This window comes from Mustela erminea, chromosome 10, assembly GCF_009829155.1.
Source record: "Mustela erminea isolate mMusErm1 chromosome 10, mMusErm1.Pri, whole genome shotgun sequence".
NCBI classification, from domain to species: Eukaryota; Metazoa; Chordata; class Mammalia; order Carnivora; family Mustelidae; genus Mustela; species Mustela erminea.
In genome coordinates this window covers 46,786,143-46,805,629 of record NC_045623.1, presented here as the reverse complement: position 1 = coordinate 46,805,629, position 19,487 = coordinate 46,786,143, and the positions used below count along the sequence as shown (strand labels likewise).

Here is a 19,487-nt window from a genome sequence, read left to right as displayed (position 1 = left end):
AGGTAGAAGGACAGTAGATATGCACCGCTCCTAGTTCAATTCCTGGTTCCTAGCAGTTTGATCTATCTTTCATACCTCTACTCTCCCAACCATTCCACCTGGTGTTCTGGTACATGAAAATCTAAGAGGCATTGAGCAAGCTACAAAGAGGCCATTTTTTTTTTTTAAAGTTTATTTTCTAGTAATCTCTACACCGAGCATGAGGCTCAAACTCACAACCCTGAAATCAAGAGTTGCATGCACCTCTGGAGGACTAAGCCAGCCAGGTGCCCCACAAAGAAGACATTTTTAACAGTACTCCTTTTCTTGTTCATAGCAACATCTTTTTGGCCGACCTATACCTGGCATTCCATGTAATACATAAGTGCCTAAAATATGAAGTTATTTAATTATGTAATCTCAGTCAAACTCCAACAATAATCAGCTTTTTAAACTTTCTGTGACCAAATATGCAGTTGCCCTTCTCCTGCCTGTAGTTAATTGCTCCACCTATGTTCTGGATACTGTCTTTGTACTCATTTGTCTCCCGTATCTTTAATATTTTTCCTCTCTTCCTCCTGTCTTTCCTGTCTTTGTAAAACAAACAAACAAACAAACAAACAAACTCACTGGACTTTACCTTCTCCAGCTACCACCTTATTTTTCTGCTCTCCCAATTCATAGGTAAACTTGTCAAAAGACAGATTTTCTGCAGTCACTATCTTCTTTTCACAATATTTCAGTGTACTATTTCTGTGCTCACTGTGTGAGATTCCTCTAGTCAAGGTTACTGTAGCAAATGTTATTGGTTCTTTGTCAATATCCTCTTGTCTTTTTACCTTTCTGTGTACCCCTTTTCTTGCTCCGTGTGGCTTTTGCTTCTCCTGGCCCACACTTAGAGTCTCTTTGGAATCCTGCCCCCAGACTATTAGCATTTTGCTTTCAAGAAGCGTGTCAAAAGAGCCTTGCAGCCCTTAAATCCATAATTCTTCTATAGGATCAGTTGAAGTTACCTTCCATAGATCTTTGCCTGAAATTATACTTCTGCTTGACTTTTTTTTCCCTTCCCCATCCTTCTCTCTTCTCCCGTTTTCTCTAGGAAGCAATTTAAAAAAAAAAAAATTTAAATTTTAGTTAACAAACAGTGCAATATTGATTTCAGAAGTAGAATTCAGTGATTCATCACTTACATACAATACCCAGTACTCATCACAAGTGTTCTCTTTAATACCCATCACCCACCTAGACCATTCCCCGCCCCCCCACCTCCCTCTATCAACCTTCAGTTTTTCTCTGTCATTAAGAATCTCTTGGGTGCCTGGGTGGGTCAGTCAGTTAAATGTCTTTCTTGGCTCAAGTCATGATCTCAGAGTCCCGGGATAGAGCCCTGGGTCATGCTCCCTGCTCATCACTCTTTGCTTCCTCTCCCTCTGCTGCTCCCCACCCCATGCCTGTAAGCGTGCACTCTCTCTCTCTCTCTCTCTCTCTCAGATAAGTAAATAAATAAAATCTTAAAAAGAATCTCTTAGTATTAGTTTCCCTCTCTCTTTTCTCCCCCCTCCCATATGTTCATCTATTTTATTTCTTAAATTTGGAAACACATTCTTTTTTCCCCCTTTTTTTCACTTGAACTTATGACCCTGAGATCCAAGACCTGAGCTGAGATTAAGAGTTGGACATTCAACCAACTGATCCACCCAGGTATCCCTGGAAGCACATTCTTGATAAATCAATTGCACATCAGTCCTCATGTCAGGATCTCCTTCTGAAGAACTCAGCTTAAGACAGTCACCTAAAGATTCATTGTTAAATTTAATGGACACATATTAGTTCTCTTATTTGAGCTCCAGCTTACATGATACTGCTAAATATCTCTTTTTATTGAATTATTGCCTTTCTTTGTTTTTGCAATTATACAGTCTCCTGATTTTCTTTCTACTTCTTTGGAGTTTCCTTCTTTTTTAGCTCTGAAACTCATTTTTTAAGAAAGTTTACATAACAGGAAACAACAAATATTAGTGAGGGTGTGGAAAAAGGGGAACCATCTTACACTCTTAGTGAGAATACAAGCTGGTACAGCCACTCTGGGAAAACAGTGTGGAGGTTCCTCAAGATGTTAACAATAGAGCTACCATATGACCCAACAATTGCATTACTAGGTATTTACCCCAAAGATACAGATGTAGTGAAAAGAAGGGACACATGCACCTCAGTGTTCACATCAGCAGTGTCCACAATAGCCTAACTGTGGAAGGAGCCGAGATGTCCTTCAACAGATGAATGAATAAAGATGTGGTTCATATATACAATAGAACATTATTAAGCCATCAGAAAGGATGAATACTTACCATTTACGTTGAAATGGATGGAACTGGAGGATATTATCTCAAAGCAGAGAAAGACAATTATCATATGGTTTTACTCATATGTGGAACATAAAGAATAGCACAGAGGACCACAGGGGAAGGGAGGGAAAACTGAACGGGAAGAAATCAGAGAGGAAGACAAACCATGAAAAACTCTGGACCCTGGGAAACAAACTGAGGATTACAGAAGGGAGGGGGGTTGGAGGAATAGGGTAACAGGATGATGGGTATTAAAGAGGGCACGTGTTGTGATGAGCAGTGGGTGTTATACACAGCTAATGAACTGTTGAACACTACATCAAAAACTAATGAGGTACTATATGTTGGCTAATTGAACATAATAAAAAAAAAGTTTATGTTAATATCCAGTCAGAACCAACTGGTTATTTCCCTCAAACTATTACCTATAGGGATTTCCAAATAGACCTCAGGACTGAATACTTACTGTCTTGGAACATCCTCAGAAAGCTCTGTCATTGATCAGATAACCGAGTAAAAACATCGGAGTCCTTTCTTTCAAATGGAAAAGGGAAAGACTATGAGCCTTTTCTTTTCCCTCTGCATCTTCTTTATAGATTTCTGTTCCTTTGCTTATTCCCTAAATGCTAAGCCTCTTCAAAGATTCGTCTTAGGTTGTTTTTTTACCCTGTGTATTCAAATATGACTTACCTTCCTGGCTTTATAATTATCACTCACATATTCATGACTTCCTAATCTGTATCTCATACCCACATATCTCTACAGACCTTTAGCCCCATCTGTCTTATTGCCTACTGAGCACTTGTTAGATGTTCCTCTCATATTTTAAATTCAGTGTATCCAAACAGTACTATCTTCCCTTCTGAGTCAGTCTTCCTGATTTCAGTGAAGGGCTCTACATCCAGCCTCTTTATCAAGCCACATACCTGGAAGTCATTTTTTTTTTTAATTTTTAAAAAAAGTTTTATTTATTTGACAGAGATAGCACAAGCAGGGGGAGTGGCAGGTGGAAGGAAAGGGAGAAGCAGGCTCCCAGATGAGCAGGGAGCCCAACTCAGAGTTCAATCCTAGGACCCTGAGATTATGACCTGAGCTAAAGGCAGGCACTAAACCAACTGAGCTATCCGCAAACCCCCCTGGAAGTCATTCTTAACACTTCTCTTACCTGAAATCAGTCATCAAATTCTGCAAAGTTCTTTCTGTATATCTCTTTTTTCCTCCATTTTATTTTATTTCTTTTCAGTGTTCCAGCATCTTTTATTTATGCACCACACCCAGTGCTCCATGCAATACATGCCCTCTTTAATACCCACCACCAGGCTCACCCAACCCACCACCCTCTTCCCCTCCAAAATCCTCAGTTTGTTTCTCAGAGTCCACAGTCTCTCATGGTTTGTCTCCCCCTCCAATTTCCCCCAACTCACTTCTCTGTTTCATCTCCCAGTGTCCTCCATGTTATTCCTTATATTCCACAAGTAAGTCAGATTATATGTATATCTCTTTGAATGCATTGCTTTTATCCCCAGTGCTGCTGGGCTGGGAAAAATTTATCTATATATTGAATTATTGCAACAACTTCCTATTTGATCTCCCTCCTCCAATCTTTCTTTTTATGGTGTCTTCTCTATGCTGCAGCCTGAATGATCTTTTGAAAATATAATTCTGAGAATATCACTCTGTATTTATTTCTTATTGTTAATATAACAAATTATCACAAATTTAGTGGTTTAAAACACCATGAATTTATTATCTTGGGTTCTGGATGTCAGAAATCAGTTTTATTGGGAAAAATCAGTATGTTAGCAGTCTACATTCCTTCTGGAGGCTCTATGGACAAATCTTATTTCTTGCCTTTTACAGTTTCTAGAGTCTGTGCAGATCAGTAGATGACTCATGGGCCTTTCGCCATCTTCAAAGCCAGCAGCATAGTATCTTTTCTACTTTCTGACCTCTGCTTTTATCCTTGTATCCTCTCTTTGTCACTGATCCTCCTACAACTCTCTTCGAAGGACTCTTGTGATTACTTAGGGAACCAAAAATAATCCAGATTAATCTCTCCCTTTCAAGATGCTTAATTTAACTCCATCTTCAAAGTTTCTTTTATCAGGTAATGTATTTGCACATTCCAGGAATTAGGACATAGATAACTTTTGGGGCTACCACATACACACTTGCATAAAATTCTTCAATCTCTTCTCACTTCTTTTAGGATAAAATCCAGACTCTTCTATATGACTCTTTCCTTGTCATCTTTCACAGCATGTCTTGCTACTCCTCACTTTCCATTCTGCCTTTAAATAGAATTAAACTTCTTTCAGTTACTTGAGCAGATTCTCTCATGTTTTTTTAGTCTTTGTAGTCTGTACATTTGCCTAGAATCTTTCTTCTTCCTTCCTTGTGAAGCCTTCTCCCAAGCACTCCTTAACTAACGGCAGTTCATCCTTTACCATTCCAGCTTAGATGTCACTCATGTGACATCTCTGACTCCCCAGGTTTGTGTTAGGTACCTTTTCTACATGTTTCCTGGAGTGCCTTGTTATGCCACTTATCTTACTGGATTGTAAGTGCATGCTTTGTTGGAGGATTCCTGTACAAGGCTAGGATATAACGGGTATTCCTATTTGTTAAACTATTGATTTGTTGTTGAACCTCTTGAAAATTGTATTTTATTGTTCCCAGGGTTATGTTTTAAAGGGTGTGATATTAATGAAAAACTTGAGTTTTCTTTGAAACTTTAATTTTGATATATTTTATAATTTCTTTTAACTGACAGTTTTAAATTTGCATCTACAAATGTTAAAACACTTCTATGTTTTCTATATCTTGACAGTTTATAATTTATCTCAACATGTAATGAAGTAGGGGAACAGGAACAGAGCAAGGTGGGAACGTAATTTTTATAACTTATTAAAATAGGAGAATCCGAATCTCATTAAAACAACAACCTATGAGTTCTAGTAGTTTGGGGGTGGAGTCTTTTGGGTTTTCCGTATAAAGAATCATGTCATCTGCGAAGAGAGAGAGTTTGACTTCTTCATTACCAATTTGGATACCTTTTATTTCTCTTTGTTGTCTGATTGCTGTTGCTAGGACTTCTAATACTATGCTGAACAAGAGTGGTGAGAGTGGGCATCCTTGTCGTGTTCCTGATCTCAACGGGAAGGATGCAAGCCTTTTCCCATCATTTGAGGATGATATTTGCTGTGGGTCTTTCATAGATAGATTTTATGAAGTTCAGGAATGTTCCCTCTATCCCTATACTTTGAAGCATTTTAATCAGGAACGGATGCTGGATTTTGTCAAATACTTTTTCTGCATTAATTGAGAGGACCATGTGGTTCTTCTCTCTTCTCTTATTAATTTGTTCTGTCACATTGATTGATTTGCAAATGTTGAAACTTGTAGCCCAGGGATGAATCCCACCTGGTCAGGGTGGATAATCTTTTTAATGTGCTGTTGGATCCTGTTTGCTAGGATCTTGTTGAGAATCTTAGCATCCATATTTATCAGTGATATTGGTCTGAAATTCTCCTTTTTGGTAGGGTCTTTGCCTGGTTTGGGGATCAGGGTAATGCTGGCTTCATAGAAAGAGTCAGGAAGTTTCCCTTCTGCTTCAATTTTTTGAAACAGCTTCAGGAGAATAGGTGTTATTTCTTCTTTGAAAGTTTGGTAGAATTCCCCAGGGAATCCATCAGGTCCTGGGCTCTTGTTTTTTGGGAGGTTTTTGATCACGGCTTCAATCTCGTTACTAGATATTGGTCTATTCAGGTTGTCAATTTCTTTCTGGTTCAATTTTGGGAGTTTATAGTTTTCCAGGAATGCATCCATTTCATCTAGGTTGCTTAGCTTATTGGCATATAACTGTTGATAATAACTTCTGATGATTGTTTCTACTTCCTTGGTGTTCATTGTGATCTCTCCCTTTTCATTCATAATTTTATTTATTTGAGCTTTCTCTCTTTTCTTTTGGATTAGTGTGGCCAATGATTTATCGATCTTATTGATTCTTTCAAAAAACCAGCTTCTAGTTTCATTGATACGTTCTACTGTATCTCTGGTCTCTACCTCATTGATCCCAGCTCTAATCTTGATTATTTCCCTTCTTATGTGTGGAGTTGGTTTGATACAACAATTCAGCAAGGTGGCAGGATACAAAGTCAATGTACAGAAATCAGTAGCTTTCTTATACACTAATAATGAAAATCCGGAAAGGAAATTAGAGAATCGATTCCATTTACTATAGCACCAAGAACCATAAGATACCTGGGAATAAACCTAACCAAAGAGGTAAATGATCTGTACTCAAGGAACTACAGAACACTCATGAAAGAAATTGAAGAAGACACAAAAAGATGGAAGACCATTCCATGCTCTTGGATCGGAAGAATAAACATTGTTAAAATGTCTATACTGCCTAGAGCAATCTATACTTTTAAGATATTCCGATCAAAATTCCACCGGTATTCTTCAAAGAGCTGGAGCAAATAATCCTAAAATTTGTATGGAATCAGAAGAGACCCCGAATCGCTAAGGAAATGTTGAAAAACAAAAATAAAACAGGGGGCATCACGTTACCTGATTTCAAGCTTTACTACAAAGCTGTGATCACCAAGACAGCATGGTACTGGTATAAAAACAGACACATAGACCAGTGGAACAGAGTAGAGAGCCCAGATATGGACCCTCAACTCTATGGTCAAATAATCTTCGACAAAGCAGGAAAAAATATACAGTGGAAAAAAGACAGTCTCTTCAATAAATGGTGCTGGGAAAATCGGGTAGCTATATGTAGAAGAATAAAACTCGACCATTCTCTTACACCATACACAAAGATAAACTCAAAATGGATAAAAGACCTCAATGTGAGACAGGAATCCATCAGAATCCTAGAGGAGAACATAGGCAGTAATTTCGATATCAGCCACAGCAACTTCTTTCAAGATATGTCTCCAAAGGCAAAGGAAACAAAAGCGAAGATGAACTTTTGGGACTTCATCAAAATCAAAAGCTTCTGCACAGCAAAGGAAACAGTCAACAAAACAAAGAGGCAACCCACGGAATGGGAGAAGATATTTGCAAATGACAGTACAGACAAAAGGTTGATATCCAGGATCTATAATGAACTCCTCAAACTCAACACACACAAAACAGACAATCATATCAAAAAATGGGCAGAAGATATGGACAGACACTTCTCCAATGAAGACATACAAATGGCTATTAGACACAGGAAAAAATGTTCATCATCACTAGCCATCAGGGAGATTCAAATTAAAACCACATTGAGATATCACCTTACACCAGTTAGAATGGCCCAAATTAGCAAGACAGGAAACAACATGTTTTGGAGGGGATGTGGAGAAAGGGGAACCCTCTTCCACTGTTGGTGGGAATGCAAATTGGTGCAGCCTCTTTGGAGAACAGTGTGGAGATTCCTCAAGAAAGTAAAAATAGAACTTCCCTATGACCCTGCCATTGCACTCCTGGGTATTTACCCCAAAGATACAGATGTAGTGAAAAGAAGGGCCATCTGTACCCCAATGTTTATAGCAGCAATGGCCACAGTCCTCCAAACTGTGGAAAGAACCCAGATGCCCTTCAACAGACGAATGGATAAGGAAGATGTGGTCCATATACACTGTGGAGTATTATGCCTCCATCAGAAAGGATGAATACCCAACTTTTGTAGCAACATGAACGGGACTGGAAGAGATTATGCTGAGTGAAATAAGTCAAGCAGAGAGAGTCAATTTTCATATGGTTTCACTTATTTGTGGAGCGTAACAAATAGCATGGAGGACATGGGGAGATAGAGAAGAGAAGGGAGTTGGGGGAAATTGGAAGGGGAGGTGAACCATGAGAGACTATGTACTCTGGAAAACAATCTGAGAGTTTTGAAGGGGCAGGGGGTGGGAGGTTGGCATACCTGGTGGTGGGTATTAGAGAGGGCACGGATTGCATGGAGCACTGTGTGTAGTGCAAAAATAATGAATACTGTTATGCTGAAAATAAAAAATAAATTAAAAAAACAAACAAATAAGAAAAACAACCTTGGGGCACCTGGGTGGGTCAGTCAGTTTAAGCTTCTGACTCTTAGTTTTGGCTCAGGTCATGATCTCATGGGTTGTGAGATGGAGCCCCATATTGGGCTTGATGCTCAGCGGGGGGTCTGCTTCTCTCTCTCACCCTCTCCCTCTGCCTTTCCCCCTGCTTCTATGTATTCTGTCTCTCTGGAATAAATAAATCTTTAACAACAACAACAACAAAAAAACCCTCAACAACCTAGTACTGACTTTATGGTAGGCATCCTATAGGTATTAGTGACAGAAAGATGAGGAAGATAAAGCTATAAGCTTCAGTCCTCAAGGATCTTACAGTCGTGATAGAGAACAGAATTTTAAATAAATAATTATGATACAGTGCTATCAATGCAATAATAATTGAGTATTTTATGGGAACACAAAGAAGTGAACTGGGAATAAGGCAGAATACAGGATCCATAAATAATATTTCAGTTCTTTTTTTTAGCATTTATTTATTATTTATGTAATCTCTACACTCAATATGGGGCTTGAACTTGTGACCCCAAGATCAAAGAGTCACGTGCTCTCTGGACTGAGCCAGCTCTGTGCCCTGATAATATTTCAGTTCTATATTATGGAATGGGTAGGATTTTGACAATAAGAGAATCCTAGAAATGGTATTCAAAACAAAGGCCTGCCTGTGCAAGGTATGCTGATGCATATAGGACAACAACAATGTTTTTTTGGATGTAGTGGCTGGGATAAATATCTGATATGGTGCCATTGGCTGTGATCTTGAGCAGTCATTACTTTCTAGGAATATTTTTTTTCTGGGAAGGTGGGGGAAGATAGACTTAAAATAAGCTTCTGCCATTGTACTTAATATTGATATGAAAGAGCTTGTTGTATTCAAGTCATGGCCAGTAGTTACTTATGACTTGAAGCCTAGCAGAAAATGAGGATTGGGGCTAGCTTGCAAAAGGCTTTTATATAATGGTAAGAAATTTGGGATTTTATCCTGTATGCAATAGGGAGCTGATGATATTAAATCAGGAGAATAATATGATCAAATCCTTATTTTAGAAACATTATTCTGGTTGTTATGATAGACTTAGGGAAGTGAAGAAGAACAGACCAAAAAAGAGAGAGGCCAATCTATATGAGGGCTTAAGAGAGTCTGGTTAGTGGAATCACATGTAAAATGTCATAATTGTATTATGTCCTACTGAACAGTATAATATTAGTATACTCAGTCTATTTACTGTGATTTTTTAAACATTCTTTTAACATAGCTAATTACTGTAGAAGCAGCAACTTAGAAAAGGACAGAATTCTAGAGGTAGGCAAACTGAAAAATACCACAAGATACTTGGCATTTGAACAGGAAGAAAATGACATAAAATTTTTATCTTTTTGGATTTTTTAAGAGTAGCAGGTTGAAAAACAAAAAACAAACAAACCAAAAAAGTAGGAGATTGGATCCATTTTGTGAAGTATCAGTTAAGTCTATACAAAACTTTGAGGTCATACATTTCAGTGATGATAATAGTAATGAGTTATTAAGAGAAATTAGTAAAGCTTACTGTGTTTTAAGTATGAGGAAATGAGTTCATCCTTAAAAGTTCTGTTAAATGGCAAGATTAGAAAAAACTGTAGATATTTAAAAGGGGTGGATTACAGTTATCTATGAATTTGTTTTTAGAGAATACTTTAAGCTAGAAAATGAGTTGAGAAGAACAATAGAACAGTTTTGAGCTCTAGTGTGTGCCAGGTACTTTACACATATTATCCAACTTATTCCTCACAACAACCCTGGGAGGTAGATGTTACTATCCACATTTCAAAAATGAACACAGCCAAAGTTCAGAGAAGATAGGTAAATTCTGTAGGTTACATGGTTAGTGGTTGAACTGGGTTTTTAAACTAATCTTAAGTATCATGAAGAAAAGTTACAAATCAAAAAGGTGGGAAGAAAATTATAATAACATCTAAAGGCCAGACAAGTATAGTTTTTAGAAGGAAAGGATGATCAATAGTGTCAGATATTTGAAGACAGCTTATAACTAATAAAATTAAGAAAAGACCATTATAATTTATTGTTTTATTCCTGACATATGTAAGATAGATAAAAGTTTATAGGTAGAACTGTTCTGTTTTTATTTGAGGATAATATTTTACATAGTTTATATTTTGAACTGTAACACAATGTTTAAATGCACATGTTTTTTATTTGTTTCAGTTATATCAAGATTTCTTGATACAGAGCAACTTCTTTCTGTTTTAGTCCAAATTCCAAAGCAGGACACAGTATGTATATATGTATTATATTATTATAATTTATATGTTATAATTTGTCTTAATTTGATATAACATTTGGAATATATAAAAATATTTTGGAAGAGTATTTCATTATTAATATCTGGAGCATTTTTATGCCTTTTAAAGGAAATTTTTTTTTCCCGAATTTCCTATTCTTCCTAGGGGGAAAAAAAAAGTTTCCTAGTTGAGGAATTCGCATATTTTCATTAATCAAATATTTACTTAAAAAGTTTGTAATCTTTTTAAAACTTAGACTATAGTATTTGCTTCATAAATAACTAGATAAAAATTATGTTAGATCCAAAGATTATGGGTGCTTCTTAAAGTGAATATTATGTGAAGTTAGATTAGTCTTCAAATATGGTTAAACTTTAAGATGAAACAATGTCTTTGGATATTTTTTAAAATTAAATAGTGGTTATGGGTACATCCTATGAAGAAAGTGATAGGTGGCTTTCATTCTTCTCTTTAAGGTGAATTGAAAAATATTTACTTTAATGAAATACATGCATATTTTTGCTCATATGCTAAAAAGGAAAAGAGTTTTATACATAAGTAGAGTTTGATTTGAAATTTGTTTACTCTGGAAATCCATTGGAATCTAACTAATCTGTTTCAGAAGTGTTTCCTTATCGTAGAGATAACACTCTTGAGGTTCATTTATAATAAAAAAAAAAAAATAAAAACACCATCCAATGGATGGAAAAGCTTTGGCTGTTGGATAGGCACAGAACTAGAAGTTTTCTTAAATATTTGAAATACCTTATATACCTGTAAGAAGTAGCAAAAATGTACATGTAAGAAGTGTGTGTGACACACACACAATTCAATATATATATGTAAGAAGAAGCCAAAAACAACTGATGTCTGAACAAAATTAGTTATGTTTGTATCATGAGTTTCAAAGTATTCTCTCCTCTTTAACTTCCTACTACAGTTTGTGTGGAACTGGTATTATTTTTACCTTAAATGTTTGGTAAAATTCACAAATGAAGCCATTACAACTTGAGATTTTCTTTCTAGGAAGGTTTTTGACTATAAATTCAACTTATTAACAGATATGATACTATTCAGATTACCTGTTTCTTGTTGAATGACCTTTGGTTTGGTAGGTGTCTTTCAAAGAATTTGTCACTTCACCCAACTTGTGGAATTTATTGACATTACATTTTTCTTAATGACCTCTTTACTATCCTTTTATATTTGTACAGTCTGTGGTGATATACTTCTCTTATTCTTGATGTTGGTAATTGAATGTTCTCTCTTTTTTTTCTTAGTCATTCTGGCTAGAGGTTATCAATTTTTTTTGTGTTTTCAAGAGACCAATTTTTGAGGGGTGCCTGGGTGGTTCAGTGGGTTAAGCCTCTGCCTTCAGCTCGGGTCATGAACTCAGGATCCTGAGATCGAGCCCATCAGGCTCTCTGCTCAGTGGAGAGCCTGCTTCCTCCTCCTCTCTCTCTTCCTGCCTCTCTGCCTACTTGTGATCTCCCTCTCTCTGTCAAATAGATAAATAAGATCTTTAAAAAAACAAAAAAAAAGAGGGGTGCCTGGGTGGCTAAGTGGGTTAAAGCCTCTGCTTTCGGCTCAGGTCATGATCCCAGGATCCTGGGATCGAGCCCTGGGATCAAGCCCCATATCGGGCTCTCTGCTCCGCTGGGAGCCTGCTTCCTCCTCCTCTCTCTCTTCCTGCCTTTCTGCCTACTTGTGATCTCTGTCTGTCCAATAAATTAAAAAAAAAAAAAAAGAAAAAATATCTAAAAAAAAGAAAAAAAGAAACCACTTTTTGATTTAATTGATTTTTGTCTTTTTTCCTTTTTCTCCATTTCATGGATTTCTGCTTTTATCAGTCTTTTTTTTTTTTTTGAGCTAGTATTTATTTGTTTGCTTGTTTTCTTCCAAGTTTTTATTTCAATTCCAGTTGTTAATGTACAGTGTAATATTAGTTTCAGATGTGCAATATAATGATTCAGCACTTCTATTCAACACCTGGTGCTCATCACAAGTGCATTCCTTAATCCCCATCACCATTTAACCCATCCCCCATCAACCTCCCCTACAGTAATCCTCAGTAATCCTCAGTTCTCTATAGTTAAGAGTCTGTTTTATGCTGTTTTATGGTTTATTTTTCTTTCTCTTTTTCTTTCTTTTGTTTACTCTGTGCTCAATTTTCTCTTCTTTCTCAGGGTTCTGAAGGTAGAAGCTGAGATGGTCAATTTGAGACCTTTTTTCTTTCCTAATATGGTTATTTAGTGTGATAAATTTCCTTCTGAGTAATGCTTTAGCTATATTTCACAATTTTTTTTTTTTTTTTTTTTAAGAGAGCCAGGCAGAGAGAGAGGGGGAAGCAAGCTTCTTGCTGAGCAGAGCACCTGATTCGGGGCTCGATCTCAGGACCTGGAGATGATGACCTGAGCTGAAGGCAGAGGCTTAACCCACTGAGCTACCCAGGTGCCCCTATATTTCACAATTTTTAAAAAAGATTTTATTTATTTGAGAGGGACTGAGAAAGTGAAAGAGAGCACAAACAGGGGGAGAGGAAGAAGCAGACTCCCTACTAAGCAGGGAGTCTGATGTGGGACTATCCCAGAACCCTGGGATCATGACCTGATCTTCACCTTGAGGTGAAGGCAGACGCTTAACTGACTGAGCCACCCAGGTGCCCCTATATTTCACAGTTTTTGATACGTTGTGTTTTTTATTAAAAAAAGTTAAAATACCTTCTAATTTCCTTTTAAATTTCTTCTTTGACATGGGTTATTTAGAAGTGTGTTATTTAGTCTCCAATATTTGGGAATTTTCCAGATGTAATTCTGTTACAGATCTCTAATTTAATTCCATTGTGGTCAAGGATGTATGTTAGTCTGATATGGATCCTTTGCAGTCTATTGACTCTTGTTTTTATGGCCCAGAATATGATCCTTCTTGGAAATATTCCATGTATGCTTGACAACAATGTATACTTTACTGTTTTTGGGTGGAGTTTTCCATGAATGTCAGTCAGTTCAAGTTGATTGAAATATTGAGTCCTTTTAGTTCCTTTAAGATTTATTTATTTGTTTAATTTTTTAAAAAAGATTTGTTTATTTAGTTTAGAGAGGGAAGTAGAGAAGAGAGTGCATGAGTTGGAAAGGGAGAGAAGCAGACTCCCTACTGAGCACAGAGCCCTATGAGGGACTCAATCCCACGACCCCAAGACCATGACCTGAGCTGAAATCAAGAGTTGTTCACTTAACCAACTGAGCCATCCAGGAGCTCATCTATTTATTTTAGAGAGAGACAGCAAGAGAGTATGAATGGGAGGAGGGGCAGAAGGACAGGGAGAGAGAAGCTCAAGCAGACTTCCTGCTGAGCTCAGAACCCACTGTGGGGCTCAATTTGATGACCCTGAAATCATGACTTAGAGCCAAAATCAAGTCAGACATTTAACTGACTGAGCCATCCAGTCTCCCGTCTTTAAGTCTTCTATATTTTTATTGTATTTTTTGTCTATTTGTTCTATTAGTTATTGAAGGAGGGTGCTGACAACTCCAACTATAATTGTGGATGTGTCTATTTCTCTTAGAAGTTCTTTTTTGTTTTGTTTTGTTTTTTTAGTGGACACTCTGTATGTACTATTAATTTGCTTACATAAAGTTCAAAACCATTTCCTCCTCCGTCATTCATAATTTTTCTTTTTCAAGTTTTATTTAAATTCCAGTTAGTTAGCTTAGTCATTAAGCATCTGCCTTCAGCTCTGGTCGTGATCCCAGGGTTTTGGGATGGAGCCACACATCGGGCTCCCTGCTCAGCCGGGAGCCTGCTTCTCCCTCTCCCAGTCCCCCTGCTTGTGTTCCCTCTCTCGCTGTGTCCCTCTCTGTCAAATTAAAAAAAAATACCAAATAAAAAATAAATAAATTCCACTTAGCATACAGTGCAATTTTGTTTCAGGTGTAGAATTTAATGATTCATCATTTACACACAATACCTAATGCTTATCACAAGTGCCTTCCCTAATAACCACCACCCATTTAACTCATCCCCCTGCCCACCTCCCCTCTAATAACTCTAAACTTGTTCTCTATAGTTAAGAGTCTGTTTTATGGTTTGCCTCTTTTTTTTCACCCTCTAGGTTCATCTGTTTTGTTACATTTCACATAAGACTTAAATCATATGTGAAATTTGTAGAATTTGTCTTTCTTTGACTGTTTCACATAGCATAATACTCTCTAGCTCCAACTACGTTATTGAAAATGGCAAGATTTCATTCTTTTTTTGTGGCTGAGTAATATTATATTTTGTGTGTATATATATACACATGTATATACAACAACTCTTCTTTTTCCATTCTTCAGGTGATGGACATTTGGGCTCTTTCCATAATTTGGCTATTGTTGATAATGCTGCCATAAACATTGGGGTACATGTACCCCTTTGAATCAGTATCTTCATATACTTTGGGTAAATACCTAGCAGTTTAATTGCTGGGACATAGGATAACTCTATTTTTAACTTTTTGAGGAACCTCCATACTGTTCTCCAGAGTGGCTGCACCAATTTGCATTCCTACCAATAGTGAAAGAGATTTTCACTTTTTCCATATCCTCAGCAACACTTACTGCTTCTTCTGTGTTAACTTTAGCCATTCTAACTGGTATGAAGTGATACCTCATTTCATTTTAATTTGTCATTCCATGATGAAAACTTATCTTGAGAATCTTTCCATGTGTTTTTTAGCCATTTGTATGTCTTCTTTGGAAGAATGTCTATTCATGTCTTCTGCCCATTTCTTTTCTGGATTATTTGGTTTTTGGTTGCTGAGTTTGGTAAGTTCTTTATAGGTTTTGGATACTAAGCCTTTATCAGATATGTCATTTGCAAATATCTTCTTCCATTCTGAAAGTTACCTTTTAGTTTTGTTGATTGTTTCTTTTGCTGTGCAGAACCTTATCTTGATGAGGTTCCAGTAGTTTATTTCTGCTTTTGTTTCCCTTGCTTCAGGAGATAAGTCTAGCAAGAAGTTGCTATTGTGGAGGTGAAAGAGACTGCTGTCTGTGTTTTCCTCTAGGATTTTGATGGATTCCTGTCTCACATTTAGGTCTTTCATCCATTTTGAGTCTATTTTTATGTGTGGTGTTAGGAAGTTATTCAGTTTCATTCTTCTGCATGTGGCTGTCCAATTTTGCTAACACCATTTATTGAAGAGACTATCCTTTTTCCATTGGATATTCTTTCCTACTTTGTTGAAGATTAGTTGATCATAGGGTTCAGGGTCCATTTCTGGATTTTCTCTTCTGTTCCATTGATCTATGTGTTTGTTTTTGTGCCAGTTTCATACCATCTTAATCATTACAGCTTTGTAATATAACTTGAAGTCCACATTGTGATGCCTCTAGCTTTTTCTTTTTCAAGATTGCTTTGGCTATTTGGGATCTTTGGTAGTTCCATACAAATTTTAGAATTATTTGTTCCAACTCTGTGAAAAATGTTGGCAGTATTTTGATAGGAATTGCATTAAATGTGTAGATTGCTTTGGGTAGTATAGAGATCTTAACAGTATTTATTCTTCCAATCCATGAGCCGGCAAATGTTTTTCCAATTCTGTTTTGTTTTGTTTTGTTTTTCCAATTCTTTATGTCTTCCTCAACATCTTTCATCAGTGTTTTATAGTTTTCAGAGTACAGATCCTTTACCTCTTTTGTTAGGTTTACCCAGGTATCTTATGGTTTTTGGCGCAGTTGTAAATGGGATCAGTTCCTTGATTTCCCTTTCTTCTGTCTCATTGTTCGTATATAGAAATGCAGCTGACTTCTGTGCATTGATTTTATGTCCTTCCATGTTGTTGAATTCCTTTATGAGTTCTATCAGTTTTTGGGTAGAGTCTTGGGTTTTCTGCATAGAGTATCACATCATCTGTGAAGTGGGACAGTTAGTCTTATTTGCTGATTTGGATGCTTTTTATTTCATTTAGTTGTACAATTGCCGAGGCTAGGACTTCTAGTACTATGTTGAACAACAGTGGTGAGAGTGGACATCGCTGTCTTGTTCTTGATTGTCAAGGACAATCTCTTAGTTTTCCCCCATTGAGGATATTAGCTGTGGGTTTTTTGTATATGGCCTTTATTATGTTGAGGTATGTTCCCTCTATTCCTACTTTGTTAAGAGTTCTTATCATGAATGAATGTTGTTCTTTGTCAGATGCTTTTTCTGCATCAGTTGAGAGGATCATATAGTTCTTTTCCTTTTTTTTATTAATATGGTGTGTCATGTTGATTGATTTGTGAATATTGAACTACCCTTGCAGGCTAGGAGTAAATCCCATTTGATAGTAGTAAGTGATTCTTTTAATGTACTATTTTACTTGGTTTGGGAGTATTTTGTTGATGATTTTTGCGTCTCTGTTTATCAGGCATATTGGCATTTAGTTCTCCTTTTTAGTGGAGACTTTGTCTGGTTTTGGAATCAAGGTGATGCTGGCCTCAAAATAAGTTTGGAAGTTTTCCTTCCATTTCTATATTTTGGAATTGTTCCAGAAGAATAGGTATTAACTCTTCTTTAAGTGTTTGGTAGAATTCCTCTGTGAAGCCGTCTGGCTCTAGACTTTTGTTTGTTGGGAAATTTTTTATTGCTGACTCAGTTTCTTTGCTGGTTATTAGTCTGTTGAAGTTTTCTATTTGTTCCTGTTTCAGTTTTTGTAGTTTATCCATTTCTAGGAATTTATCCATTTCTTCCAGATTGTCTGATTTGTTGGCTTATAATTTTTTATAATTTTTTAAAATATTATAATTTCTGTGGTGTTAGTTGTGATCTCTCCTCATTCATTTGTGATTTTATTTATTTGGGTCTTTCTCTTTTCTTTTTGTATAACTTTTGTATACAACTTTTGTATACTTTTTGTATACAACTTTTGTATACAAAGTTTGTTTGTTTGTATACAAACAAAAAGATTTGTAACTTTTGTATAACTCTTTTCTTTTTGTATAACTCTTTTTGTATAACTTTCTTTCTGATAACTCTGGCTAAGTTTTTATCAATTTTATATTAATTCATTCAAAGAACTAGCTCTTAGCTTCATTGATCTGTTCTACTAGTTTTTTCTATATCATTTACTTCTGCTCTAATCTTTATTATTTCCCTTCTTCTGTTGGCTTTAGGCTTCATTTGTTGATCTTTGTCAACCTCCTTTAGGTATAAGTTTGGGTGGTTTTATTTGAAATGTTGCTTGCTTCTTGAGGTAGGCCTGTATTGCTATATACTTCCCTCCTATAACTACTTTTTTCCCCATATTTTGAAACATTTTAAATTTAAATTCAATTAGTTAACATGTAATGTATTATTGGTTTCAGAGGCCTGATTCATCAGTCTTATATAATATTCAGTACTCATTATATCATGCACCTTCCTTAACATCAATCACCCAGTTACCCCATCTCTCCACTCCCCTCCCGCAACCTTGTTTCTTCCTATGATTAAGACTCTGTTAGGGTTTGTCTCCCTCTCTGGTTTCATCTTGTTTTAGTTTTTTCTCTCTTCCCCTATGACCCTCTGCCTTGTTTCTTAAATTCCATTCATCAGTGAGATCATATGATAATTGTCTTTCTCTGATTGACTTATTTTGCTTAGCATAATACCCTCTGGTTCCATCCACTTAGTTGCAAATGGCAAGATTTCATTCTTTTTGATGGCTAATAGTCCATCATATACACATACACACATACAATCTTCTTTATCCATTCATCTGTTGATGGACATCTGGGCTCTTTCCATAGTTCAGCTATTGTGGACATTGCTGCTATGAACACTGGGGTGCAGGTTCCCCTTTTTTGTATCTTTGGGGTAAATCCAAGTAGTATGATTGCTGGGTCATAGGGTAACTCTATTTTCAACTTTTTGAGGAAGCTCCATACTGCTTTCCAGAGGGGCTGCACCAGCTTGCATTCCCACCAACAATGTAGGAGGGTTCCCCTTTTGCCACATCTTTGGCAACATCTCTCATTTCCTGACTTGTTAATTTTAGCCGTCTGATTGGTGTGAGGTGGTATCTCATTGTGGTTTTGATTTGTATTTCCCTGATGATGAGTGATTTTGAGCACATTTTCACATGAAATTGCTGTTGGCTGTTTGGATGTCTTCTTTGCAGAAATGTGTGTTCATGTCTTCTGCTCATTTCTTGTTTGGACTATTTGTTCTTTGGGTGTTGAGTTTGATTAAGTTCTTTATAGATTTTGGATACTTGCCCTTTGTCTGTTAATGTTATTTGCAAATACCCTCTCCCATTATGTCGGTGTCTTTTGGTTTTGCTGACTTTTTCCTTTGCTGTGCAAAAACTTTTGATCTTGATGAAGTCCCAATAGTTCATTTTTGCCTTTGTTTCCCTTGCCTTTGGAGACATGTCTAGCAAGAAGTTGCTGCAGCCAAGATTGAAGAGATTGCTTCCTGTGTTCTCCTCTAGGATTTTGAAGGATTCCTGTCTCACATTGAGGTCTTTCATCTGTTTTGAGTCTACTTCTGTGTATGGTGTAAGGAAATGGCCCAGTTTCATTATTCTGCATGTGGCTGTCCAATTTTTCCAACACTATTTGTTGAAGAGACTCTCTTTTTTCCACTGGACATTCTTTCCTGCTTTGTCAAAGATTAGTTGACCATAGAGTTGATAGTAATCATTTCTGGGCTCTTCATTCTGTACCATTAATCTATGTGTCTGTTTTTGTGCCAATACCATACTATCTTGATGATGACAGCTTTGTAATAGAGCTTGAAGTCTGGAATTGTGATGCCACCAGTTTTGGTCTTCTTTTTCAACATTCCTTTGCTTATCTGGGGTCTTTTGTGGTTCCATACAACT

General features: G+C 36.7%; 1 protein-coding gene across 2 annotated transcripts in view; it reads left to right on the top strand.

The window, feature by feature from the left end:
* Nucleotides 1–19,487, top strand: part of MSH4 (mutS homolog 4) — a 103,406-nt gene that overhangs the window by 23,549 nt on the left and 60,370 nt on the right. For both annotated transcript variants that reach the window (XM_032301674.1, XM_032301673.1), the window contains exon 8: nucleotides 10,587–10,654. In XM_032301674.1, coding sequence (XP_032157565.1) covers nucleotides 10,587–10,654 — 68 coding nt within the window. The remainder of the gene's footprint in view (nucleotides 1–10,586; nucleotides 10,655–19,487) is intronic.